General features: G+C 40.8%; 1 protein-coding gene across 1 annotated transcript in view; it reads left to right on the forward strand.

Annotated features, from left to right (window-relative positions):
- Positions 1-7,520: 7,520 nt before the first annotated feature.
- VAPA (VAMP associated protein A) overlaps positions 7,521-27,609 on the forward strand; it is a 28,235-nt gene continuing 8,146 nt past the window's right edge. The window contains exons 1-2 of the mRNA XM_059836298.1: positions 7,521-7,650; positions 23,482-23,634. Coding sequence (XP_059692281.1) covers positions 7,575-7,650; positions 23,482-23,634 — 229 coding nt within the window. The 5' untranslated portion in view covers positions 7,521-7,574. The remainder of the gene's footprint in view (positions 7,651-23,481; positions 23,635-27,609) is intronic.

Genomic DNA, 27,609 nt, shown 5'->3' on the forward strand with positions numbered 1-27,609 from the left:
GGTTGTAGGTGGAGAGCAGAGCACAGGGTTGCCGTGCCCCATAGTGTAGGTGGGACCTGCTGAAGGGCAGAAGGGACTGTGTTGCCCACAGGGAAGGGGAGCAGCAGGGAATTGTGCACAGCATGATAACCGCTGGCCGATGGGCGCGCATGGGTTGGGAGTGGAAAGGTCCCACATGGGGTAATCCAGGTCAGAGCATCTTTTGCTACATGGAGCTTTCTGCAGGCCTTTTTACCCCTTGCAACTTCAAAAATGCTGCTGGGTATTCCAGCTTTGCCCCTGCAAAGTGTTCACACCTGTTTCAAGGTGACCCACCGAAATACCAGAACAAAGTCTGAAAGACATGTCCCTGGTTTTGCGCAGTATATCAATTGCATATTGCAATCTAACGGGTCCTCATGGGTATCATTTGTACAATTAAGCCATAAATAATTCAGTATTTGGCAGTCAAAGATTCCATCAATAATATTATGCAGACCTTTTTATTTTTTTCTTGCCCGTATGCAAAGTAAATGAATATTTCATAAATGATCTCTCAGGTAGAGTGTTCAAGCTTGTGTGCAGACACAGAACATGTCTGCAACAAACAGAGTGGGGAGATGATTCTAGAAACCTTGTGTCTTTACTCCTAGAGATAATGAATTAATAAAGAGCAAAGATCTTTCATATGTGTATTAGCCACATATTACTAACCTTAGCTTCCTCCATCTGTTAAAGGAGCATTTTGAGCACTTGTCTGTTTCCTGCCGTAACACAAGGGTAACAGAAAAAGAATTTCCAGGAGATGTGCACAACCCACAAAAGCAGAGTAGCTGCGGATGCCCACAGGAGATGTGATTTTGCAAATCTGCAAACTCTTAACTTCATGCATGTTAGTATTCCTCCAGATCGCTTAAACATGTACAATTGCAGAGGCAGAGCTTTAGCTGGCATAAGTGCTTGTGATTTAATTGATCATTCAGAGTGGAGGAAAATCTTTATGTTATTTGGTAACAGACTACAGAGGAATGAATCTTTCCTCGTCAGTCACTATGCAACCGATTGAATCCACTGACAGCCTGAATTTCTCCATGTCTCCTCTTCTTTTGCTCTGCCCATATTCAGGCTTTCAGCTAATTTGATCTTTCAGCAGAGACAAACATTTCATTCTCATGGTCATGATACCTATTTATTTTTAAAGTGTCATTAACATAGGTTTTGCTGTCTCTTTTGGTCTGACCCTGCTTAATTGATGTAAGAAATAGCTGTCTAAAATGTTCTTCCTTGAGAAAAGTTGCTTATTTTTCCCCAGAGATCATCTCCTTGTGTCCATCTTCCGTCAATTTTACTCAATTTTGTAACAAAAATCTAGCACTGCTTCTTCAGCATGTGTTTACTTTCTTTTGTAACCATTGCAAACTAATGTACCCTGGGAAAAGGAGTTGAATTCTTCTCATTTGCAAATACCATTAACAGAATTGCAGACCAAATTCCATACGCAGCTCCAAATTACACACTCAATTAGGGCCTGATCCAATGCTTATTAAAGTCACTGGAAAAAATCCCCCTGATTTTAATGGACTGTAGCTCAGACCTTAGGGAATGGACATTTCCACTGTGGATGATCAGTTTAATCTTTCAGCATGCTGGAATTTACACAATGATAGACTCATAGGGCTGGAAAGGACTTCAGAGGTCACATCTCAAGGCAGGATCAGCTAAATTTTTATCTCCTGACAGATGTCTAACCTGCTCTTAAAGGTCAGTGACTGGGACTCCATGGATTGTGCTTGCAGGCAATCTTTCTCATTAATTAACCTTACTCTTAAAAAGTCATTCATATCTGCTCTAAATCAGTTCTTGCTCTGATCTACACCCATTACTTCCTGTCCTATTCAAATTAAGCGAAAGCAGACTATTTTCTTTCTCTTTGCAATAGTTTTTGATGTATTTGAAGACTACTGCCGAACACGTGAGTCAATCTTGTCTTCCTTAGGCTAAACAACCTCATTTTTTCAATCTGTTCTCATGTTTCAATCTGTCTGTTTTCTGGACCTTAGTCGTTACAGGTCCTCTCTTCTGGTCTCCCTTCAATTATCCCACATCCTTCGTGAAGAATAGTGCCCAAAACTGGACACAGCACTTCCGTGCATGTCTTATCAGTGCTTAGTAGAGGAAAAGCACTACATGTGTCATGCACGGTATCAGTACAATGCCTGTCTTTCACACATTGTTATGACATTATTTGCTCCTATTTACCTTGTGACCCAATAGAACTGGACCTAGGCATAATGTGAAAATATAATTTGAGGCCTTCCTGAGAGAGCTCAGGAGATGCTGAAGGCAGAATTAGCGCTGCAGAGCTGCTATGTGTATTAACAGAGCAAATGAAAGGGGAAATTTGAATCCCAGTGGCCAGATGAGTTCTCCAAACTGAGACTGTGAAAGACCATGGTGTTGTTTGCAAGAGTATCAGATTGGAAAAGAGATGCAATGACCACAGGGCACCATCATGCTGTTTCTGCAGAACTACTTCTCAGGATAAGACTGTTAAGACAGTTTTTCTCTTCTGGAGGCAAGGTTCAACTACGTACTTAGGTTTGTATACTTAGCTATGCATACTTGATTTTTGGCTACTTTTTAGCAAAATGTGTGTGCATTTTTAGAAATGCAACACCAGCAAACAACAACCAACCCATACACATTCCATATTTTGTATATTGAATTGTCTCATTATATCCCTCATGAATGTATATGAACCGTAAGAACCGATTCTTGAAAACAGTATTCAAAAATCCATTTCCTTAATAACTTTGTCCTTTATCAAAAGGCTCTCTACAATTACCTGAAAGGAGGTTGCAGAGAGGTGGGTGTTGGCCTCTTCTCCCAAGTGACGAGTGACAGAACAAGAGGAAATGGCCTCAAGTTGCGCCAGGGGAGGTTCAGATTGGATATTAGGAAAAATTTCTTTACTGAGAGAGTGGTGAAACACTGGAATAAGCTGCCCAGGGAAGTGGTGGAGTCACCCTCCCTGGAGGTGTTCAAGGAATGTGTGGACGTGGCATTGTGGGACATGGTTTAGTGGGCATGGTGGTGTTGGTTGATGGTTGGACTTGATGATCTTACAGGTCTTTTCCAACCTTAGTGATTCTGTGATTCTGTAATAGCTTTTAGCACATTTGAAAATGGCTCAGGAATCATTCAGTTCTTCAAATGCTACTTTAAGACAAGACACAATTTTTGTCTTGCTCCTACATAAGCTAAGGGTGTAGGGCATTTTTGTGTTCAGCACAACAGAATTGGGTCCAAAATATGAAAAGTACATAAAATTTTACACTATAACTATTTATCAGAATGCCATTATTTGTTATTAGCTTCTCTTTACTTGTACATTCAACAGCATTATATGTTTTTATAATAATGTCACTAGATAAAGAAATACACTGTAGTTGAACAAACTTGAAGATATTCAACTAAGATCTACTTTTCTAGTCTGTGGCAACATTTGAATAATGCCATAAATCTTCAACAACATGTGTGGACTGCAATTTTACCTTGATTTACAAAATAAGTGGGCCTAAAATAATATATTGAACTCATAAGCAGTCAAGTAAATGATGACTAGTCTGCTGTATGAGTACTTTCGTATTTCAGAAGATAAACTGCAGCACTAAAAGGCCAGGAATTTCATACTCTTACCTTTACACCTTTGGGTTTTGCAGTATTCACTGACTTAGCAGTGTGAGATGCATGAGATACTTCACTGAGTGAGATCTAGAATCTTCCTGTTAACATGAGTAATGTGGCACTTGGTTGCTTTATCTGACAGTAACACAAAGAAATTGCAAAAAAGGTCATAATATTGTTTTATTGCAAGACATTTTCAAGTTCAGAATTGGTGGAAGTGAATAAACTACCTGCATAATAAACAGAGGAAAACAGTATTACAAAACTGAATCTACTTTTGCTACTTCTCAGGTACAGAGAGAGCTTACTTAATATTTAATAGCAAACAGTTTCGGAAAATGTCAAGCCATCTCCGAACTGAGATGTTATAACAACAATACAGAATTCACAGTGTGAAAAACATTAAGATCTACAAACACATGGGACAAAATGTTGACCTCAGATTAAGCAAATGTTATCCTTTTGCAAGAAGTGATGAATATACTGAAGGCACTTCTGGAATGACATAATGATCTCACTGAAAGCAGTGAGATGATTTCTATTGACTGCAAGAGATCGAAGATCTCATTCCTGAACTGTGCTATGAGGTGTTAAAATGAAATGAATTGGATGTTAGAGAAGGTTGCCAGATATTGCCGATCAACAGCACAGGTGTTGTTTAATATAAAACATGACATCAGTCTGGATGAAATAAAAGCATTAGATCAGAAATGATGCTAAACGCAACAAAACAGATTAGTGCATTATTAAGATTCTCAATGTGTTCGAACAGCAACAAAGACTACATTAAAAAACCATGTTCAGACATAATTACCATTAATCCACCCACTCGATGTTTATGTTCTAACTTTGCCATTACTATAACACAAAACAAGCAGATTGAAGCTGGACAGGCAAGCACTGAGCCGGACTGCCGTGGGGAGCCTGTGAGATCTCTGTTCTTGGAGGTTTTAATGACCACACAGGACAAAGCCGTGAGTGACCTGGCCTGAATTCAGCTTTGACATTGCTTTGAGTTGGAAATTGAACCTCGGCCCTCCTGGGGTCCCCTGCAGCCTCAGTGATGCTGTGATGCTCCCTCTGTGAGCCACAGCGTACTTGACGCTATGCCCTCTCTTCATTCACTGCCTCTCAATATGCTGGTGATAAGGATTAACCCAGTCCTCTCCCAACCCATGAACATCCCGATGTCAGGTATATCTACTGTGCAACCATGTCTAACAAGGTGTTTGCACTGAAAATCATGCATGGGAAAACCTGTAAGACCTGTTGTCTTATTAAGGTAGGATCTTAACTTCTGATTTATCTCGGATTTCCTTATACAAGAGAGGTATAAAGGAATTAGAAAACAGAGGTATTATTTCTGTCTTCTAAATCTGCATAGGGGAAGCTTCTTTTGAATTTGTACTCTTTACAGTTATTTTTTAACCCTATTAAAAGGAGAAAAGACAGAACCTTTTGTGCAATTTAGTATTTTGCAGCACTTCCCCATGTCTTGATTCTTTGCAAGCTGAGACCCAGAAGTTCTTCTGGTACATAATCACCAGGTAATTCTGGAGCTGAATTATCATTTCTGAGAAGTATATACTGTGGCTTAATCTTCGGTGGATTTATAAACAGAAACAGAGAAAGAGTGGAGGTAATAGAATAAGTGTCCATGTGAACGGAAGAAGAAAAAAATACACTAGGACAGAAAAACCCCTCTATCTTCCAGTTTATCTTCCAGATCCCAAGGGTAAGAATGCATAAACAGACTGGAACATGGGTTTTCCTAACAAAGCCCAGCAGACCACCAGACAACAACTTTAAATATTGCATGGTAAATAAAGGATGTAATTTAAGATGCTGTTTTATGTGCTCCATAAAGTAACTCTGCAGCAGGAAAACTGCAGCCAGAATTGTTGCAGACCTCTAGCAACACTTTCACATATATGCCATGTAACTCCACCTACTGAAGCCAATTCCAATCAGGTAAAACTGCTCTGAAGTACTTTTCTACAGTACTTCTCACTTATTTCTTCTTCAGTCATTGATGGTATTAAAAGTCACATGGGTATTAGCTGTCTGCAAGAGAGGCATGGAGAAAAGCGCTGAAGCAAGCAGGCGTGACAGTGGCAGGCCTGGAGGAAAGGCAGGCAGTTGAAATGGAGGGTGAAGGCTCTGCTAGAGCCAAGGCAGAGCCGGAACCTAAATTACTCAGCGGGTGTCCCCTGCCAAATAGCCTCAAAACCCGTCCTTTGTGGTTGGGGCTGAGGTAGATGTATTTGCCAAAGAAGTTATGTGATCCACAAGTCTTACTACCATGAGCTTTGAAGGTAAAGCATTTAAGCCATTTCAATGTATTATTAGGACATATTTTTCAAATGGGATATTATGTCCCTATACATGTTCTTAGCATACCTACACCAGATTGCAAGAGAGGAAAAATAAATGTGTAATCCTTCTGACTTAACTTCCATCACCTGTTCTCCAACCTTGCACAAATACAAACTTGTATATCTTACAGCCAGATTCTTCAGAAGTAGATTTAGGGCATGGATTCAGACGGATTTGGCTGTCTATCTGTTTTTTCTTGTTTGGTTGTCACCGGTTTATTTAAATACTCCAAGATACACCATCCTCTTGAAAGTACGGTATTAATGAAAAGGCCTACTGTGAAAACTGTGTGCCTGACAAAAACTGCAAGTGAGAAGGATGGCAAGTACCCCGTGTTCCTGCCTACTAATAAATAATGGTTCTTATTTCTCATTCAGGTTTTGCAAGAGTGCAATCTGTCTCAACATCGACTCCCTGTTAATATTCATAAGCCTTCACCTAACTACAATCTTCCTATTTGAGGAGAGTTTTTGGCCATTTTCCAGGCCTCTTTGAGAGCCAGGCCCACCCACCTCTGTGCCCGGGTGCTGCATGGCAGGGTGGTAGAGGTGCCTTTAGGCCGGGCCGCAGCCGTCCCTATGCAGGTACCTGATAGCAGCCGGGAGCTGGCTCCAATGCCTCACGCCTCACCTGTGAGCAGTCCAGACCCAAGCCAGAGCTGCCAGCAGCCATGGGGAGTCTGAGACTATTTGCCCCTCTCCCTTTTGCAATTGCCCCTCAAGTACCAACCACCCAGGCTCGCCCTCCCTCCGCCCGCTTCAAGGGGAAGGGCCGGCCAAACCACCCGTGGACCCTTAGGGCCGCGCTTCCCCACAGCGCCATGAGCCCCGAGGGGAAGAAGCCCGCCGAGACTCCCCGCGCCCGCCTCAGCGCCCCCCAAAGACTACAACTCCCGGCACGCCCCGCGCCCAGCCACCGCCTGCCGCGCGGCACAGCGGGAGCTGTAGTTCCTCCAGAGGCGCTGCGGCCGCCCAAAGCCCCGAGCCAGCAGCGCCCTTCCTCTTCCGGCGATTCGCGGCGCACGCGTGCTGCTCCTGCCGTCGCTGCCCGAACTGTGTGTCTGCGTTTCGGGGGGCTGTCGCTTCTCCCCGCTCCGCTCCTGCGTCCCGGCGGCTCCAGCGGGGGGTGGCTGTGAGGGCCGGGCCGGGCCGCGGGGTCTCGCTCCAGCCGCCGGCGCGGGAGGGAGGGGAGCCGCCAGGCGCGAGCTGCGCGCGGGCGCATGCGCGCAGGGGGGCCCGCCGCCTCCGCCGCCCTCGTGCCTGCGGAGGGGTGGCGTTGCCGGCCGGCCGTTGAGCCAGTCGCGCGGGGAGGGCGAGGGAGGGCGGCGAGCAGGGCTCAGGGCGGCAGCGCGCGCAGCGGCAGCGCCCACCCTCGGCCCGTGCCCCGCAGGCAGCGCCCGCAGCCGCGCGGAGCCACTGCCCGTCTGCTCGCCCGCCGCGAGGGAGCGGCGCCGCCGCCCGGCCTCCCCCTCCCGCCCCTCCGCCTCCGCCTCCCTCCCCCCACTCCTCCTCCCGCCGGAGCGAGCGAACGAGATGGCGGCCGCCGGGGCTCTGGCAAAGCACGAGCAGATCCTGGTGCTCGATCCGCCCACCGACCTCAAATTCAAAGGTGAGGGGGAGCCGGGGGCGGGGGCGGGGGGCAGCGGGACGGCCCGGCCCGGCCCGGCGGGGTGTCCCGTTTCGCCTCGGCGCTGGGCCGCCTCCAGGCGCCTCTGTTCCCCTACCCCGGCCCGCGGTGCCGGGCCCTGCCCGCGCCCGGGTCCGTCGGGGGGTGGGGAGGCGCCGCCGAGCCGGTGAACGGGCTCGGCCGCCGCCATCTTGGGATCCCGCGGGGGCTCGAGAGCGTGTCCGCGGTCCCGGCGGGTGCTCGCCCGCCGCCCGCTCTGCCGGGCGCGGCGCTCGGGGGCCGGCCGCCTCCCTCCGGCCCCCGCCCGTGCGCCAGTCCGCCCCCTGCACCCGCGTGTCCCTCGCATGCCGGTGCGGCCGCTGCCGTGTCACCGCTCAGCTCGGGAGGCCCGGGCCTGGAGTAGCGGGGCCCGGGGAGGGGACAGGTCCCGGCCCGGGGAGGGGGAGTCGCTCCCCTGTCATTTCTGTGGCCGCGGGGGTCTGCGCGGCCGCCGGTCCCTCTCCGTGAGGTCTCCCGCTGGCTGTAGTGTGTAGCAGAGGCCCCGAAGTGGATGATTAAAGACTTGCTGCCGTGCGACGGAGCGGGGGGGGGGGGGAAATAGCTTCACGAGGCTACGCTCGCGTCTGGCCTGTTCCCTCTCCCGCGCCCTGGAGGGGCTGCTGCGGGCGCTCGTCAGAGCCCAGCCCTGGCCCCCGCCGGTATCCCCGCGGGGGCTGGTGCGGTTTTGCACCATCGCTCTAGGGGTGTGCGGGAAGGCGATGTGCTGGCACTCGCACCCGCTCCCCGATGCAGCCTGGCCCGCTGGCCTGGCAAATGACTCCCCGCCCTTTCCCCCTGGTTGACAAGTTTCAGGCAGGTTCTCGGTACGTAAACAGGCAGCTCACTCCTTTCTTGGGAATGAGGGAAAGGAATGTGTGCATTTCGGAAGTTTCTGTGTATTGGGTATTGCATGCCGACCTCATGACTGTGACCGGCATGACATGCTTCTGTCAAAATAGGTCCCAGTTAGTACTGTTATCATGTGGGGGTTTTTCTGTCCTAATAAATTAGATAGTTGTGAACAGGAAGGCTCCTCCAGAGATATGTGATCCTTGAAAGGTAAGGGCATCAAGAAAAGCATGATAGAATAAGTAGTTTTCAGTAGTATCCGGCGATTGTTTTATACCCGTAAGGGGCACTGAGAAAAATCTCAGAACGTTTCAAATTTAGAATCAGTAATACTAGATTTTTTTTTTTAAGTTCTGAATGTTATCTGAACTTAACGTTTTAGATTTTGTGACTAGTGTCAGCACGTGTACTTGCCTAATCCTATAAATGTTTCTATTTTATTTTCCATTTTTAGTAGACTCATTTTTCATTGTTTTACAGGGCTGGAGTGGAATTTATGATATTGTAAAAATCTTTAAATGGACAACCAGAACAAATCAATGTTTATATTAGAGAAGAACACTGTATTCCCCCAAAATACCATTGGCTGGCCCGGCTTTTAGAAATAAAGCTTAAGTCTGGTTTATCAAAGAGATTTTTAACAAACTACACTTGTTTTATGGAATGAGCAAATCAATTAAAACCCAAAATCACACATTAATTTCTTGATAGCTTCAATTTTTAAATTTTTAAATTGCACATTCATAGACAGAGTCAAAACCATAGTGGGAACTTGGTTTGTGGTGTTAAAATGCTGCCAGGTCTGGCTCTGCACTCAGATTTCAATACACTGTATTCTTAGTGCAAGAACAGGTTGGAGGAAAATGCATGAATTTTTTTATTATTTAGTCTTTTTTTAAATTAAAAAACTACTGTGTCTAATTCGAAGCTTTCAGATGTTGAGCTGTCTTCAAGCTGAAAGTAAGCCGTATGTATGCAATGTGGAACGAAGTGTTGATACAGGGAATATAGACTAAATACTAGATTAGAAATTCTGTCTGCGTGAAGCCATTGTCAGTCAGTGATCTTTACTGTGCTGTGTGTTTATGTACTTAGAGCATGAAATGTGTATTCTTTAGCCATAAACTTTGGTTTCAGGCTAATGCATATATTAGGAAAATTTCTGTAGAGCAGACTAAGCAAAAACAAAATCTGAAGCATAATGAAACTGCAGTCTTAATACTCAATGGAAAGCACTCTCTATTACTATAATATTATATTAATATACTATAGAAAGTGCTATCTATTGAGTGAGAGAGCATCAGGTACACTCTTAATAAATATTTTCTAACTGCTTATTATTCCATGGTGTTTAAAAAGGTTTGTGGGCCACAAACTGATTCAGTTTTGAAGTACTGCATCGAAGAATACAATATTGGCAGAAGGGAATTCCGAGTGTTATCTTTTAAAAAGCAATCGGTTAGTAAGAGAATGTATGACTCAGAATAAGTGTAACTTCGTGTAGGAAAATCATACAACTTTGTTTAAAAAAAGTATATATTTTTTCAGTGCAGCTGGTTATTCAAAGTTATTTTATTGGGACAATTATCCATTATTATTACTGACCTTATACTGTTGATGTGTATCTAACAGAGATCCAGTTTAAGTCTAAACATCTGAACTGGACAAATAGTTTTATTGGTTTTCTTGCCTCGGGAACTTATAATGGATTTGCTGACCTTTAAGGCAACAGTGAAATGTGTTAGTATGCCCCTATGCAAATAATCATTTAAATTGAAAAGTATAAGTAGGACTTATGAAGTTGTTGACAAGGCTTTAAATTCATCATTGCCTGACGAAACTTATTTTTGCTGATCGAGTAAAGTAGGTTAAAAAAAAAAAAAGGTCTATAATACGTTTATCGTGAATTTCAGTCCACGCAGTTCAGGGGGAGGTCTAAAGAACATGTCCCATCGTGGCTAACACATTACATATTTTTCTCGGTGACCAAAAGATTAGAATCGTGTTTTTATAGTACTTTGCATTCCTAGAAATGTCAGTCATTAATAGCATTTTTGGGTCATGGTTAATTCACTCTGCTTCTATGATAGCTAGGTTTCTTTGGGTTCTGGAACCATCAGGAATACCTAAGGAAACCCACAAAACAAATAAGTACTTTTTGGAGTGTTGTGCAAATGTGACAAGGGGAAAAATTGTACTGAAAAGTGATGAAACTAAGAGGCAGTTGATACACTACATAATATCACTTTCAGAGACTCAATATGGAGCACTGAGAATTTGCCTTGTGGTTCTTGTATCCAGGTCTTCAGCCATATTACTCCTGTAGGTTAGCTTTCTTCTGTATTTTAGTCTAATGTATTTTGTTTAGCTTCTCAAATCTGAAGTTGTTTGGGTTTGTTTAGGACTGGATAGGAAGAACTGAAACATGAGACACTTAAAAGCAACTAATTTGGAAGGTGGAACATCTTCTGCTTCTTATTGGGGTCTTTTTCATGTGACTCATGCATATAATCATTGTCTGTAGCTCTAGTTTAGTGAAGATTATGGTAATCTGGAATTGGTTCCTTGTGAGTAAATAACTTTTTTTAATTATTTTTTTTAAACAGTTGTGTAGTTAAATAGCAGCACTTGAAGTTTTCAGTTCAAAGATTTCTAGCATTTTTATGGAAATTTGGTCTTCCTTAAGTCAAAGAAGCCAGTTTTGCAATCATAAGTGACATGTATTGAAGTTGGGTTTGGATGATGGTCCTTTTTTAAAAACCTTCACCAAATCTTTAAATCAGTCATAAGACATGCTTCTGCAACACCTAATTGAAAATCAACACTAGTTGATTTGATGAGCCTTGGAAGAATTCAGAATTTGAATTTCATGTGATTCAGAGGTGTCTGACTAGCAATAGTCAGACATTATAAAAATGTCTGAATATTCTAAATTGATAGCCTTTATTGAAGTTCTTGCTTACAAGTGTGTGAGATCCATCCATCTATGTTACCTTTGTAAACATTTCAAATAAGGAAGTGCGCTTTTCCTTTTTTTTTGTTACTACCTTGAGGCTAGAAATAAGTCGTCAAGTAAGCAGACTAAAATCAACTTTTGAGCATGTCTGTGTGTAATAAATTTTCCCTTTGATGGTTTGAGTTACTGGGAGAGATCAGTAAAACAGATGATGTTTAATTTCTGATTATTAATGTGATTCATAATCTAGGACTGTTAGTGTATAAAATCAGCTATCAGCTGGCATACGTTCAAATGACTCTTTCCAGGTGAGGTAGAGGGCACTTCACTTAAGTATTATGGCTCATTCTGAAATGCAGATTTTGACGGCCTTTTAAATAATACAAAAATATTGCTGTAGATTGTTTTCTAAGTGTTACACTGCTATTGGTAACATTGAAAGCCACAGGCTATGTGTTGCTGCAAATCGAGAAGGTGGAATTTAAAGGTAAAAATAGCTCAACGTTAAATCCATCTCCTGCCCTCAAGGTCTGTTGCCAGAATTTGCCCAGGATATTTTTTAGTATAGGCAGGGTTTGAAGTCCTCAAATGTGATCTTGCTGCCTTGTTTGTGTTTGTCTTGATTATGTCAAATTTTATGCCTGTTTTCACTCTGTTTGGAGTACCAGCAATTTTGTGATGTCCCAGCTTTCTAAGATAGGTTAAAAAAAAAGGCGATTGGGATGTCAGTTTTCTGGTATCTTCATTCATGAACGTTTTTGAAATTAAACAATGGGAGTGCAGAAGGGAAAAACTGCTTGTAAGTGGTAACGAACACAGTTAACGGCTTTTTGATACTTCTAAATGATTCCGTTTAAGTTAATATTTTTGCTTGCTGAGTATTGTGTAATGACAAAGATTGAACATCCCATAGAATGACTCAGTATTCAACAAGTAGTCTTTGACTTCTTTCTTCTGACCAACTTTGTCTTTGGGAGGTGTTTGTTAACCAGGTCTTTGTGACCATCAGTCATTAAAGGGTTATTACACACTCAGCTTACAAGCCATAAACTCAAGTTGGAAAAGGCTGCTGGAGAGAACTTGCTGTGTGTAAAGGGGAGAAAAAAAATCACTGACTAATTAGGTAAGTATTACATTTTGCAGTGTGAAAGTTGTCAAATTACAAGGCTTTTATTGTCAGATGAGCCAGATAAGTGTGTATAAGCTAATTTCTTTTTTAAAAAAATAAATCAGCAAAAGGACACTAAGATAATTTCTGATGTGGTATTGTTGAAAATAAAAATGCAGAAACACAGGTTAGAATTTTAGTAACTTTGTTTTCCTTAAGGTAGTAAGACTTTATCTTGTGCATAGCTATCTTGGCCTCTTATCTTCTCTTGCCTTTTAATTGCATTTTAAATTACTTGGCAATGTAGATGTCATTTCATTTTATGGTTTGAAAGTATTTAGAAATACATGGTTATGTAAATTAAAATAAAGATTTTCAGTTTATTTCTATATGAACAAGGTCTTGAGAGTTAAGATAGTTTGCTAAATATTTTATCCTGGTGTAGGACGTCAGGTGTTTGGTTTTTAATAACATGAATAAGGAAGAAAAGAAAAAATAATTGTTTGCCTGGATTTTAAAAAGATAGACCCATCAGAATTTTTCCCTCCTGTGTTTCTCAGGATGCAGTCTCACTTGGAGTAATTCTTAATTTGACACTTCAATGCTTGAATAGGTCTGACCTCGATAGTATGCAAAGCCTTAGAGGAAAGAATAATTAAAGACATGGAGGTAAATGGAACATGGAATAAAATTTTGCATGAGTGTCCCAGGTAGAATGTGCCAGTCTGACCTGAGACCTCCTTCTCTCTCTGTGTCTCTTTTTTTCATCTCTTCTGTGTGCAGTCTCCCAAACAAAGTCTGATCTTACCACTGCATTTACTGGATGTTATTACATTATTTCATCGAAACATAGAATGGTTTGGGTTGGAAGGTACCTTTAAAGATGACCTACTCCAGCTCCCCTCCTATGGGCAGGGATGTCTTTCACTAGATCAGGTTGCTCAAAGCCCCATCCAACCTGACCTTGAATGCTTCCAGGGTTGGGGCATCCGCAACTTCTCTGGGCAACGTGTCGCAGTGTCTCACCACCCTCATAATAAAAAATTTTTTCCTTATGTCCAATCTAGACATACGCTCTTTCAGTTTAACTCTGTTGCCTCTTGTCCTGTCACTACAAGCCCTGGTAAAGAGTCTTTCTATGTCTTTGTTATACACCCCCTTGATATATTGAAAGGCCACAATAAGGTTTCTCCGGAGCCTTCTCTTCTCCAGCCTAAACAACCCTAACTGTCTTAGCCTTTCTCCACAGGAGAGGTGTTCCAGCCCTCTGACGATTTTTGTGGCCCTCCTCTTGACCCCACTCTTAACAGTTCCATGTACTGGGGGTCCCAGAGCTAGATGCAGTACTCCAGGTGGAGTCTCTCATGAGAATGGAGTAGGGGAAAACAATTACCTCCCTCGATCTGCTGGCCCCACTTCTCTTTATGCAGCCGAGGATATGGTTGGCTTTCTGGGCTGCGAAGTGCACATTGCTGGCTCATGTTCAATTTTTCATCCACCAGTACCCCCAAGTCCTTCTCTGTAGGGCTGCTCTCAAATCCACTCATCACCCAGCCTGTATCCATGTTTGGGATTGCCCTGACCCAGGTGCAGGACCTTGTACTTGGCCTTGTTGAACTTCATGAGGTTCGCATGGGCCCACCTTTCAAGCCTGTCAAGGTCCCTCTGGATGGCATCCCTTCCCTCAAGCAAATCTCAACTTGGTGTCATCTGCAAATTTGCTGAGGGTGCACTCAATCCCCCTATGTCGTTGATGAAGACGTTGAATAGTGTTGGTCCCAGTGCGGATCCTTGAGGGACACCACTCATTGCTGGTTTTCACTTGGACATTGAGGCATTGACTGTAACTCTTTGGACACAATCACTCAGGCAATTCCTTATCCATCTAACACTCTGTCCATCAAACCCATATCTCTCCAATTGAGAGCTAAGAATGTTGGGTGGGACCATATCAAAGGCCTTACAGAAATCCAGGTAGATGACATCCATAGCTCTTCCCTTGTCCACTGATGCATTCACTCCATCGCAGAAGGCCACTAGGTTGGTCAGGCACGATTTGCTCATGGTGAAGCCATGTTGGCTGCCTCTAACACCCTGTCTTCCGTATGTTTTGACATATCTTCCAGGAGGGTCTGTTCCGTGATCTGAATATTGATTATCTGATACAGAGGTATCTGCAAAACTAATAATTACATTGCAGGTAAAAGAGCTTAGTGGAAGAACATAAGGTAGAGAAGGGACAAGCTATAAAAGAAACTGCAGTACAGCTGTTGGGCTATTGGAAGCTTAATAAGGACATTTCTAAAGGACGGACCAGTGTCATGTTTGAACTTGGTTTAGTATCTTCATTAATGACCTTGGTATGGATGGGACTGTGCTGGTAGAGCTCATTGGTAATGCAAAGTTAGGCGATGTGATGAATGCAAAAAAAAAAAAATTATGCGTTTGATGTGTGCTAGTAATAGAACTGCTGTTTTTGTCATTTTGGTTCAAGTGATGAAGGAGGAGTAAAACTAGAGACTAGTACTTAATCACAGGTTAATTGCGAGCGTGATGAGTCGTGAAACGGGGCAAATATGAGACTAGTTTTGTAGTGAGGAAAGTATTAATGTCAAGGTTTATGGTATTGATGAAGCTTTATCTGAATGCATTCCTGGCAACACCTAGTCAGAGAAAATGAACCCAAATGGGAATGGTGCAAAGAAAAAGTTATTGACATAAGTGAAGTAGAATAGCTTGGCATGTTTATCTTAGCAAAATGAAGACTGAAAGGGGATCTGATTGCTATCTATAAATACATCAGAAGAGGTAAGCACTGGGGAAAAGAAAAGCTGTGTAGGCTAAAGGGTAAGATTGGTAAAAAAATAAATTGGCATCAAGTGGCTATGAATGTATTTAGATCATTAGAAACTAATTGAATTTCAAATCTGAAACATGTCAGTCTGAACCAACCTTCTAAAAATTATGTGGGCAAAAATTGTTTCAAATTCATCAGGTAGCATCTTACAAAATGGTTTGTTTCACGTGGACTTTAGAAGGCTTCTCCTAGGTCATGAGGTTACAATGTTCTTGGAAGTTTGGTAGGACAATGGTGTTACCTAATTATGTACTTAAACTAGAAGTTGGTGTTTCATGTTACATTCCAAGACATTAGAATAGCTTGACTGAGATATGTGTTTAATGTTTTTTTTCTTTGTAAGAAGGGATGTTCATAAATTTAAAAATTATGTACATAAGAATAACTGCTCCATATATGAAGTAAACTTAGTAATTATAATTCATAGGAGTATGATGTTGATTTAACATGCTAACAGTGTGATGTTAATATGACCACTAAGTCTAGTAGAGCCAATGAAAGTAAAAACTGTTTGGTTTTTAATTTGGATGTCCACTAGACATCTACTAGACATGTTCCAGCTCAAGTTAGAACTCCGTCTGCTTCTATAGAAATGAGCTGACTGGTCCTGGGAAGCATGGCTGCATTAGCTCAGCTCAGTACTGTGATGTGAAGGTAATGAGGGAATGGAGTTGGTGATCCTATCTGAGTGACAAGACTGACTGAATGCAACTTTTATTTGAAGCAGGTGTTTGTCTTCCTGAGTGGCTGTAGGATATGCTGTACTTGGCTTTTGGGGATTTGGGAGGTGGAGACTTGTAGTGTGTGCTTCCAGAGAATGAAAGGTCACCCTGAAACTGAAGTGAGCTGTTCATATCTTTGCCAGTATTAGCTAGATCTGTCTGTAGGAAATTTTAATGTCTGATATATAAGCCTGTTTAGACCAAGCTCTGTTATGTGCTGAGGTTGGACACCATCTAACAGTCAAACACCTGAAACTCTTTTTTTTTTAAAGGAACTTTCTGGCTTTTGTCCACCCTGGGAGAAGTGTGAAATGGATTTATTTTTAAAGTTACTTTGTTACACTGTCAGGATGCTACTGTCAAGGAAACCAGTGAAAACCACAAGAGCTCTGGTGTTATGTTTAATGTTTGAGTCTGGCCTCTGATACCCAGTTCTCTGAGCACACTGGGAAAAGTGCTAGGTAACAGCGTTGGGTCAGGTCTTCTGTGGAAAGACTGATTTTTCTATGTGCCACTACATCTGTCATCTGAGATGATTACAAGTATTCTGATTACTGCTGTAGAGTTTGAAGAGTACCTTGTATGTTGCAATTCAGATCAGAAAGGTGTATCCAATTGGAAATTTTGTATTTGAGGGTGCATACATATTTACGCTACTGAATATTTGAATATTTTAAACAGCAGATCTGTGCTTTTCACCATCACTGAAACCTTTTGTAAGCTATAGCAGGTTAAAATACAAAGCAAGTTTAAAAGGAAAAGAAAGGGAAAAGTTACTTGTTTATTTAGTTCTGTTGTTCAAATCTGCTAGTATTCTTTGAAATCTAAGAGCCTCTGTAATTATCAAGTTCATTAATTATCCTACCTTATGCAAGTAAAGTGAATAGTCGCTCCAGCAGGAAAGGTTTATAATACAGCCCATACTGAACTAAATTGTTAATGTTGCATCTGTACTGAAAGATTGCTTGTACATATTACTTAGTTGTTTCAGGACTTTGGGGATAATTTTCTGGTTTAAATGTTCATGTTTAGCAGTAGTAAAGTATTTCTAGTGCTCTTGTTATTTCAATGGTGAGAGCACTTTGGGATGAATAATACTTTATCATTAGATTCTTAATACTTTATCTTAGTAGAATTATGAGCTACCAATTTTATTATGCTCTTAATGTGTATTTGGCAAGAATAACAATGTAACCAAATAAAGCTGAATTGCAAGTGAGGAATTCACAATAATGTGGAGGTTAAGTTTAAGTAACAAACATGCCTTTGATGTTAGTAACTTGACAGTTCTTTAGTAATGGCACTCTTTCAGTGGGAAAAATATCAAGAATAGACAAATGGACTGAATTGGACTCAGACTGCTAGATTTCAAAGCTTAAGCTAAATACAAGCATTAATATCTTTGGATGAAGTTATTCCATGTTATACCATCTTATTAATAGTGGGTTTTGTTGTTGAGGCTAAAGAAACTGTTGTCCGTATTTAACATTAAATGCAGGACAGTCTCCTTTTAGTCTGTATTTTATCTAATATATAAAATAGATAACGTTCTCTTTACTGGAATTCATGGTAATGATCTGTGGCTGTACTTTGCCCTTGAGATAGATGCTTATTGCATTTTTACTCTGGTTTTTTGGCCTCTAATAACATGTCAGTAACAAGCTGGGGTGAATATGAAATTTTGATCCAGAAAGAAAATGTAAGAAAAAGAATTGTTTGGTTTTGTCTGCTTTGAAATGCCACTGTATTGTATTCCTGTCTTTTTTTCTGTCAGAATGGCAGGCAAAAGATTTCAATTCCCATTTCCCTTACACCAGCCCCCAGTAAAGCATGCATGCCAGCATCTGCACAAGCACCTCTGTATAGGCTCTGCTTGCCCCTTTGACAGAGGAAGATGAGCTTTTTTAGGATTAAAAAATGGGCATTGTCTCAGCATTTTTCATAAGGAAAAAGCTTTGGCAGGTACATCATCAGCATGGATGCTGACAGCATGTCATTGTGGGGAGCTCAGACAAAATCTGATGTTACTCATGGTAAACAGTGCTAGCCTAGAATCAGCCCTCAGGAGCTGTGAACATTGGGGTGTGTCAGCTTTCTTATAAAGCCTTTTTTGCATTCTGACTTTTACATGCAGGTTGATGATTAGTGACTATTTCTCAAGTGCCAGGGTAGAATAAGAAGTGAAAGATTCTGTATTATTGCTCTAATATATGGATATCTACCTGAGAGCCATGGTTATTTGTAGGTATTATTAATCTTGCACATTCATCCATTGATTATTCCTGATCATTCAGACCTATAATGTTGAAGCATTACAGAATCACAGAATCACTAAGGTTGGAAAAGACCTCTAAGATCAAGTCCAACCATCAACTAACACCACCATGTCCATTAAACAGTGTCCCACAATGCAACACGTCCCTTTCATTAATCCATGAAACCTAAGCTGTTATGCTTCATAGATCATGAATAATTTTAACATAGGTGATTTGTTAGAGTCAGAATTTTTCTTCCAGTTGAAGAAGGTATTTGAATGGTCATGGTTTTGATATTTCAGGAAGAAGGAATTATGTTCATTGGCAATGCATGTTGTGGATTCTCTTCAGATTGTTTTCACAGAGGTCTGAATATTATTTTCTTAAAACTAATTTATGGAAATAACAACATTCCTCTCACATTATTTTGTGTCAGCTGTGTCACCTATGCTTTTTTCAGAAAGTACTGTAAATTTCCATTTGGAGCAATTAAGTGCTTTCTGTGTATTTTAAGATTACTTTTCTTATCTGACAGTCAAGGTAGTTTTGACTTGCTACAGAACACTGGTCTTTCATTTTTAAACATTTTTTCCTTCAGTACCCTTGGTGGAAGATGATCAGGTCAGGGAATACTGAAGTAAACTGCACATAACTAAGTTCATGCACCCACGAGTGCTGAGGGAGCTGGCAGATGGAGAAACAAGCTCAGAGGAACCTTGTGAAGTTCAACAAGGAGATGGGCAAAGTCCTGCACTTGGGGAGGAACAACTCCCCATGCACCAGTACAGGCTGATGTCTGACCAGCTGGAAAGCAGCTTTGCAGAAAAGGCCCTGGGAGTCCTGGTGGACACCAAGTTGACCATAAACTAGCAATGTGCTGTTGCAGCAAAGAAGGCCACTGGTATCCTGGGCTGCATTAGGACGTTGCCAGTAGGTCAAGGGAGGTGATCCTTCCTCTCTGCTCAGCACTGGTGAGGCCATAGCTGCAATGCTGGTTTCAGTTCTAGGCTCCCCACTACGAGAGACACATGGACATACTGGAGGGAGCCCAGCGAAGGGCCACAAAGATGGTGAAGGGACTGGAGCATCTCTCCTATAAAGAAAGGCTGAGTGAGCTGGGACAGCTCAGCCTGGAGAAGAGAAAGCTCAGGGTGATCTTACCAATGTGTACAAATACCTGAAGGGAGGGTGCAAAGGCTTTTTTCAGTGGTGCCCAGTGACAGGACCAGAGGCAATGGACACAATCTGAAACACAGAAGGTTCCGTCTGAACAGCAGGAAACACTTTTTTTCACTGTGAGGGTGACTGAGCACTGGCACAGGTTGTCCAGGGAGGCTGTGGAATCTCCATCCTTGGAGATATTCAAAAGCTATCTAGACATGGTCCTGGGCAACTGATTCTGGGTATCCCTGGTTGAGGAGGGAGGTTTGGCTCAGATGACCTCCAGAGGTCCCTTCCAACCTCAGCCATTCTGTGATTGCTATGTCAAATGATGGGAAAGAAAAACAATTAAATTTTGTCCTAATTAAAAAATTCTCTCATGAGACCCCACCTGGAGTACTGGGGCCCCCAGCATAAGAAGGACATGGACATGTGGGATTGAGTCCAGAGGAGGGCCACAGAGATGATCAGAGGGCTGCAACACCTCTCCTATGAAGACAGGCTGAGAGAGTTGGGGTTGTTCAGCCTGGAGAAGGCTCTGGGGAGACCTTATAGCAGCTTTCCAGTACCTAAAGGCAGCCTACAAGAAAGCTAGAGAGGGACTTTTTACAAGGGCATGTAGTGATAGGACAAGGGGTAATGGCTTTAAGCTGGAAGAGGGTAGATTTAGGAAGTTCTTCACCATGAAGGTGGTGAGGCACTGGAACAGGTTGCTCAGAGAAGTTGTGGGTGCTCCAACCCTGGAAGTGTTCAAGGCCAGGTTGGACAGGGCTTTGAGCAACCTGGTCTGGTGGAAGGTGTCCCTGCCCATGGCAGGGGGGTTGGAACTAGACGATCTTTAAGGTCGCTTCCAACCCAAACCATTCTATGATTCTATAATTAACTTATTCTTTCTTTATTCTGTTGTTACTTTTAATTCTGGCAGGATGAGTTAATGGAGATCTTACTCTGTTCCTGTCAGGTCTATCATAAAAGTCAGTTAACTTGTTCTCACAATTTGTCTTGCTGGCTTTATAATATTACTGCTAGTTTTTATCCTGCTGACTTTAACTCCTTTCTCATTCATTAGGGCTCAAATTGTGAAATGCAGTAAATTATTTTTCTTTGCCTGTCCAACCTGACTTTATTGTGCACTGAAAGAAAACTACCCTGCCTCAGTTTGTTCTGGTAAAGATGCTTTGAAGTGTTCTGTATGTTTCAAGTGCTCTTGGAATTTCAAAGGTGATGAAGCAGTTGTGAAAAAACAGCATCCCACTTAAAGCATATAATCTCAATAGTTTTTGAAGTTAACACTGTAACTTACACATTTTAAGGAGTTTGGATTCCTTTTGCCAGTCTGTGTACTTTTTTATGTGTACTTACATTGGTTTTAGATGTGGCTGAGTATATCACTTTACTGTGCCAGTTTACAGCTTAAATAAACTCTAGTTCTGTGCACGAAATAGTGCTTTCTGGCAGAGTCAGCTAAGGTATTAGCTGCAAGTTATCTGCCTTCTAATTGTAAAAGATTTTATGTATTTAATAAAATGATGATTTCTTATCCAATTTTAGGCAGAGGTGATATTCTATGATAGGCTCTGTGTGTTCATTGACAGCCTTACTAATTTTGAACAGAGCTTCGTGATAACCAAACTTTTCCGCTTCTCAGAGTTCTTTATATTCGCTCTGTAGTACCAACAACTAGAGATACTGACAGTGATCTCTCACCTTCTGCTGTTGCATGGTTTCTTTTTGAAGGATATGTCATGCTAATTTAGATCATGTGGCTCCTCTGAATGGTAACAGATTTTTTTTAAAAATTTACTATCCTTGTGCCTGCTCCTGCCGGTTCATGCTCCGATCAGTGCTGTCTTTTGGTATGCCACTAAACTACCAAAATAGCTGGGTTCTGCAGGAACAGTGAAATTTAGTCGTCTTTTCCTTTTGTACATCAGTTTGTTACCAGCTGTTTATTAAATCTGATGGTTGCAAGTCTCGAGAGGCTTTATACAGTTTTTTTTTCTTTAAAGCTTTTAGAAAGCAGGTGAAAGGTAAAGCTGTCAGAAGGGTGCTTTAGACCTTGAAAGAGATTTCAATCCTCTCTGAAAGAAATGTCTGATACTAAAAAATGTCCCTGAACTAAAGGAGGTCACTGCATTCATGTACCTGGGGAACAAAAACAGATTTTTGGTTTTTTTATTATCTGTGGTGTTAGAACTGACAGTAAATATCAGAATAATTTGAAGAGTATTTTGAATCCTGTCTTATTATTAGGCACTTTGAGAAGGCAGGCATGAGAGGACCTTTCGTGTCTCAAAAGAAACAGAACATTTTTTTTAAAGTTTAAAAACCAGTTTATCATCAGTTTATAAATTCACTGCTGCTTTGTCTTGAAATAAGCTATTTTTGAATAGTATAGCTCCTTTTCTTGATGACTGTGCCTTTCAAAATGAGCCTCTGAACTAAGCCTTTTTTTCCTTTGAGCAGAATTTCCTTAGTAATAGTAGTTGAGAAGATTGAGAAGCAGAGCTCCTCAAGTTGTCTAGAGTTGCAATTAAAAAAAAGCAACCCGCACCTTTGAGAGCCAGATTCAAGGTGCTGTATGCCACTGGGCACTGCAAAGGCAATGCCTAGGTGGCTATTAGTAAAAGTCCCAGAATAACTACCTCAAAAAACTAAATGTTTGGTCTTTTCTGAGTGTTATTAGCAGTCCTAGATTTAGAGGAGTATTCAGCTGCCTGATTTTAGTACAGCTTGTGTTATGGGTGATGGGAGTTATTTTTGGATCACACTCTATAAGTAAATGCAACTGGATCCTGCAAGAGCCGTCAAGAGGCAAGTGGCAGGGAACTTTGAAGTAGTTTTGTAAATCTTTCTCTTGGGGGCTGTGTCGAATTTGCTTGGATTGAGAGCCTGAGTATTTCTTCTACCTTATAAAGCCAGATTAGAAATGAAATTTCAGGCAAGTAATACCAGTTTCTTTTTTCTCAAAAGAGTCTTGTTGAATGTAAAACTAGCTCACATGTATCTTCATCTACATCTCGGTATTCTGGTTCTCAGTAATGCCCATTTTAGTCCTTTATTGATTTGTGTCTTGGTGTTTTGTGTCAAGATTCTGTTTAGCAGTCTCTCAAAATCGAGGATTTGGAATGAGAGAGTTATAGCAACAAAGACATCGGTCAGATAGTGAGCCCTCTAGTGTATTAACATGTTTGATAGTGGCCAGTACCATTTCCTTCAGAGTAGTCCAGACACCTCTGTGGAATAAGGTGTTCAGAAAAGAATTGACTTCCTTTGTCTCATGCAGTTAGTGGTTTTGTTGTACCTTACCACTTGTTCCTGTCACGTATATGCATAAACAGAGAATAATCTCTCTTGCCTATTTTGAGTTTAAAAGATGAAGTTGATGTCTGTCAAGTCTATAGGAGCTCAGAAGTGCAACAGAAGTTGAAATCTAAAGGGCAGTTAGTATGTTCCAGTATCACAGTGTTTTCTTTCTTTAAACATTTGAAAGAGTTCCAAAGTATGTGTGGCTTCTATTCCTAAAGAAAAATCTAGCAAAATTTACTTTTCAATATGGTCATTACCTTCTAGGTATTTAAAATTTGGTAAAATTAGCATAAGTATATATGAACTTTTTGCGCCAGCAGCTTGAGTCTGTCATACTATTTAAGAGTTATTTGTTCATTGCTGTAATGTATATTATTATAACTAAGGTGACAGAGCGTGCTTTGCACGTAACAGTATATGTGCTTAACAGATGTATGATTTAACCTGCTTTAGAGATTTGTTGCCATCAAGTTATATTTTAAGAGTAATTTGTACTGTATAAGCAGATTTCTTTTCCAGAGATACCTGCATATTTAAAAATACAATCCTTTTTTCAGGTCCCTTTACAGATGTAGTAACTACAAATCTTAAACTACGAAATCCATCAGATAGAAAAGTATGCTTCAAAGTGAAGACTACAGCGCCTCGTCGATACTGTGTGAGGCCAAACAGTGGAATTATTGACCCAGGATCGTCTGTAATTGTTTCAGGTAAAAACAAATACATGCAATTGTAGGTTAGGTGTTTTTAGGCCTTTGACAAATTTCTCTACTGCTTGATCTTAAAGGCTGTTTGAAGTATGTCAGCTTTTTAAAAAAGATTTTTTAAAAATAAAACTGTTCCCCTTCATTAGTGCAATGTCAACTTGATGTAGAGCTACAATGATACATGGAAAATTCTCCATACAGAAATACCTGCCATTTGTCCCATTTATCTGCAGCTCTCTGAAAGGAGGAAAAGTAAGTTGGAAATGGGCAGTGACATTAACAGTACCTTTGCTTCAGACTACTATATTCATGCTTGTATCTTGAAGTAGGGCATTGCTTGCCTGCTCTGTGTTTAAAGTTTAACATCTGACAGGTCATTGCATTTGAAAAACAAAAAAAAAAATTCATTCATAATTGTAGACTAGTCGTTTTGACCATAGTATTGGTCCCTGAAGTCTATTGTTTCATAATTCTTCCATTTATCACAGTAGTATATGTTAAGTGGCAATCATTAAATTGCTTTTAAAAATTATCTTTTCTGTTATTTTAGGTAGGTGTAGCGGTTTGTAGCCCTTAAATTTGAAACGTCTAGTATGTTTTACTGTAGACACACTCTCTCCTTATTCTGTTTTTGTTTTTTGGGTGAGGGGATTAAAAAAAGAGTCCTTAGTTTTCAGCAGAGTGTGAACCCTGAAGCCAAACAATATTTTCTTTTTTCCCCTGAAAGTCCATGTAGGTTTGGCTTACATACTTCATTCTGACAATCAGCAGAATTTTGATAGCTGAATGTATAATGGTCTCATCCTATACTGGACTTTAAGGTTCTAATCAATCATAAATATAGAGTAACTTTTCTTGTAGGAGAGACACCAGTTTTCTAATCTAATATGATCTGTAGAATGTGATCCTTTAAAACTTCAGTATTGCTTACCATGGACAGTCCAGCATCTGGTGGATGAAAGATCATCTTACTGAGAATTGGTTGAAGATTCAAGTAGTCAAAAGCCTACTTCATTTCCGTCTTCAACTTCGACTTATAGCCATTTTTGTCTTAACTGTGTGTTTTGATCTGGTATCGGGGATCTTTCCCGTGGGCAGTCATACATCACAGTCTTGCTGGACTTTCTCTTCAGGGAACTGAATAGATTGAAGTATTCCATTTGCCTATTGTAAAGTGTTTTCATAGTTGGATATTGTCCTTTTAATGCTTTAAATTTTTTTAAATGAGGCAATACTGGAGCTGTAAACAGTATTTCAGCTTCAGGTTCACCAATAAAGGGAAACAGTATCTTACTGCTCGACTCTTCAGTTTGCATAGCAGGGAATCTTTGATATGCCTTTTTCTGTATTACTCTATTTCTCAGGCAGTTACTCAGCTACAGTGACCCCAGGATGCTTTCATGTGCAGTTGTTCAGTTACAGTGACTCCACAATGCTTTTCAGAATTAAGTTCTCTTCCCCAAAGTGTCAGCTTCATCGTTTTTGTTTTTAGGCATATAATTTCTTTTGGGTCACTTGGTAAGCCAAGTCTGCGGATAATTTTTCTAGTGACCCACTTTGTTATCTCATCAATCTCTCAACTGAATGTTTTCAGTGCTGACTCATCTTTCATATAATTAAAAATATATTTCTCTCACATTGTTGTGGAGGGAGAAATCACTATAGGATACCATGGGCTGAAACTGTGTTCAAAACTAAATGTTGAGATAGTGTTACCTGTCTTCAGCCTGTATAATGCATCGTGCTGATTCAGAGTCGGGCCAGTTTTTAAATTCATTGTTGGAGATGTGATTTAACAGTCATTTTAAGGAAGTCCGTGGACATTTTGTTTATCATTCAATTGTGAATCACTAGGTAGCCTTCTTCAGCCATGTTTATATGTTTTTTCCAAAAATACTAATTTGGTAAGACCTGTTTTTCTTTACCTTGATGCCCTAAATTAACTATTTATTATCGCATCATGTATTGCTTGTTATTAACTTATTAACAATTGCTTGTTGATTTTTTCTTTTCAGAATATAGCATGTTACTCTTCTTCCTTCACAACTTGTTACTGTTCCTTGTTACTTTTCTTCCTTCTGGTTTTCAGACCCCTTTAAGATTTATTTTGTGGTGATAAAGCCCTCCTAGGTCTATTAACAAGCGGCTTGCTTTCATAACTATTTGTTGCAATTCCCCTAGAAGTGAGCTCTGGACTACTCAGGGATTCCAAGAACATGTTGAAAAGCATGGCTTTGTATATTCATGAGATTTTCCATGACTACTTAAAACTGTGGGAGCTTGAAGAGCTCTATAAGAGCTCTTTGAATTTGTGGATTGTCTTTTTCTGCTACTTTTCAATTCAGTCAGATTTTCAGCTGTTACTGAATGGTCAAAGAACATAAAGTTATTAAACTAGTTATCCAAGGATTCTGCCAGCATGTGAAGAAGCTCTCTGATGATGGAAAACTGGCTTTGCCATCTCTTTCAAGTTATTCCATCTGTTCCCTTGGCTTTAGGAAACTGAAGTACTACATGCTATTCAGTAGTCTGTTGATGGAACAATTCTTAGAGATAAATTGCTATAGCATCCATACCTGGAAGAAGCATTTAGTTTGATTGGTTATGTTTTGGACCAATGAGAGACCAATGATTAAAGAAACCTGACTTTTAAACCTTTTCAAATAGGATTGCTTGAAAGCATGTAAAATACTGCAATTCCTTTATGTGTTTTATTTGTGAAATATATCTGATTCAGATTATTTACTTATTCTTTGATTATGCTGTATGTAACATTTAAGGAAAAAAACTGAGATAACCATCCTGTAGCAAACACCTGCAAGTTGTAACTAGTATTTAAGGCCTAAAGCTAGGTGGCAGTGTAATTAAATTTAGAAGTAACTTTTTTCATAGGTACTAGTGAATTTAGAAAGGCCAAGTTAGTAATTTTGATACTGTACTTAGTATTTTGTAAACTACTGCACTTCAGTCCTACCATGAAGAATTTACTCTCTGTGTGAAGGGTAGCATGCTGAACTATACATCCAGTGAGGATTCAGAATTGTGGAAAATACAATTGAATTGTTGAAAACTGTAGCAGTATCAAAGTCTACATACTGAACTGGTTTAGAATAGGTGGGAAGGTTGTTTGGAGTATACAATTTGTTTTTCTAGCTAAATCAGTATTTCTGCTATAGCTTTTTCATTGCTGTAAAATACGTAAATACACCTGTTGATAGGACTCCATAAATTTAATTCTTGAGTTGTTTTTAAAATTTTTATCTGAAACTACTTCAGCTTCTTTTTTTAATTTTGTATAAAGATATACTGAACTGGAATTCTTATTCTGTGGAAGGCGAGTATATGTACACTGTCAAATAATTTATCTCTGCAATTCACTCTGAGTCCTCATCCTCTGGTAGACCAATTTGCAAGTGTACCCACATACACATTTAAATATGATTTGTTTGGTCCTGTAATCCCATCTGGAGTAAGGCAACTAATTGTCTCTGAAAGGAGGCAAAGGGGCTAACATGAGAAGTTTGTCTCAGGGTCTGCTCCAGACAGATAGTATGGTTGGAGGTAGACTTTGCTGGTTGTGTATCCATCCCTCTTCTTCAACAGTTCGCCAACATACCGTAACAAACCTTGTGTATTCAGGTATTTCTGCAAACCCTTGTATTATGCCCCTGGATATGCAACTATATCCTATAAAAGTTCTAATCTCCTGGTCTGTATTATAGACATCATGTTATTTCAGTCCCTTTGAACTAAAGAAAGCAAACACAAAATAGTGATGCCAGGGTGACCTGGACAACCGCTATGTGGTGTAAAAACATATAGTCTGCTCCTGGATGGGCTTGTACAACTTGGATGGATGAAGGTACTGTGCTTCTGTAATTAAAACTTTAATTTAAAAGTATTGTAGCGCTGTAGAAATAATGGAGGCTATAAATACTGTAAGTGATGTAATTTTTTTCACTGAGCTTGTGCACACTT

The sequence above is a fragment of the Gavia stellata genome, chromosome 3 (genome assembly GCF_030936135.1).
Source record: "Gavia stellata isolate bGavSte3 chromosome 3, bGavSte3.hap2, whole genome shotgun sequence".
Classification (NCBI taxonomy): Eukaryota; Metazoa; Chordata; class Aves; order Gaviiformes; family Gaviidae; genus Gavia; species Gavia stellata.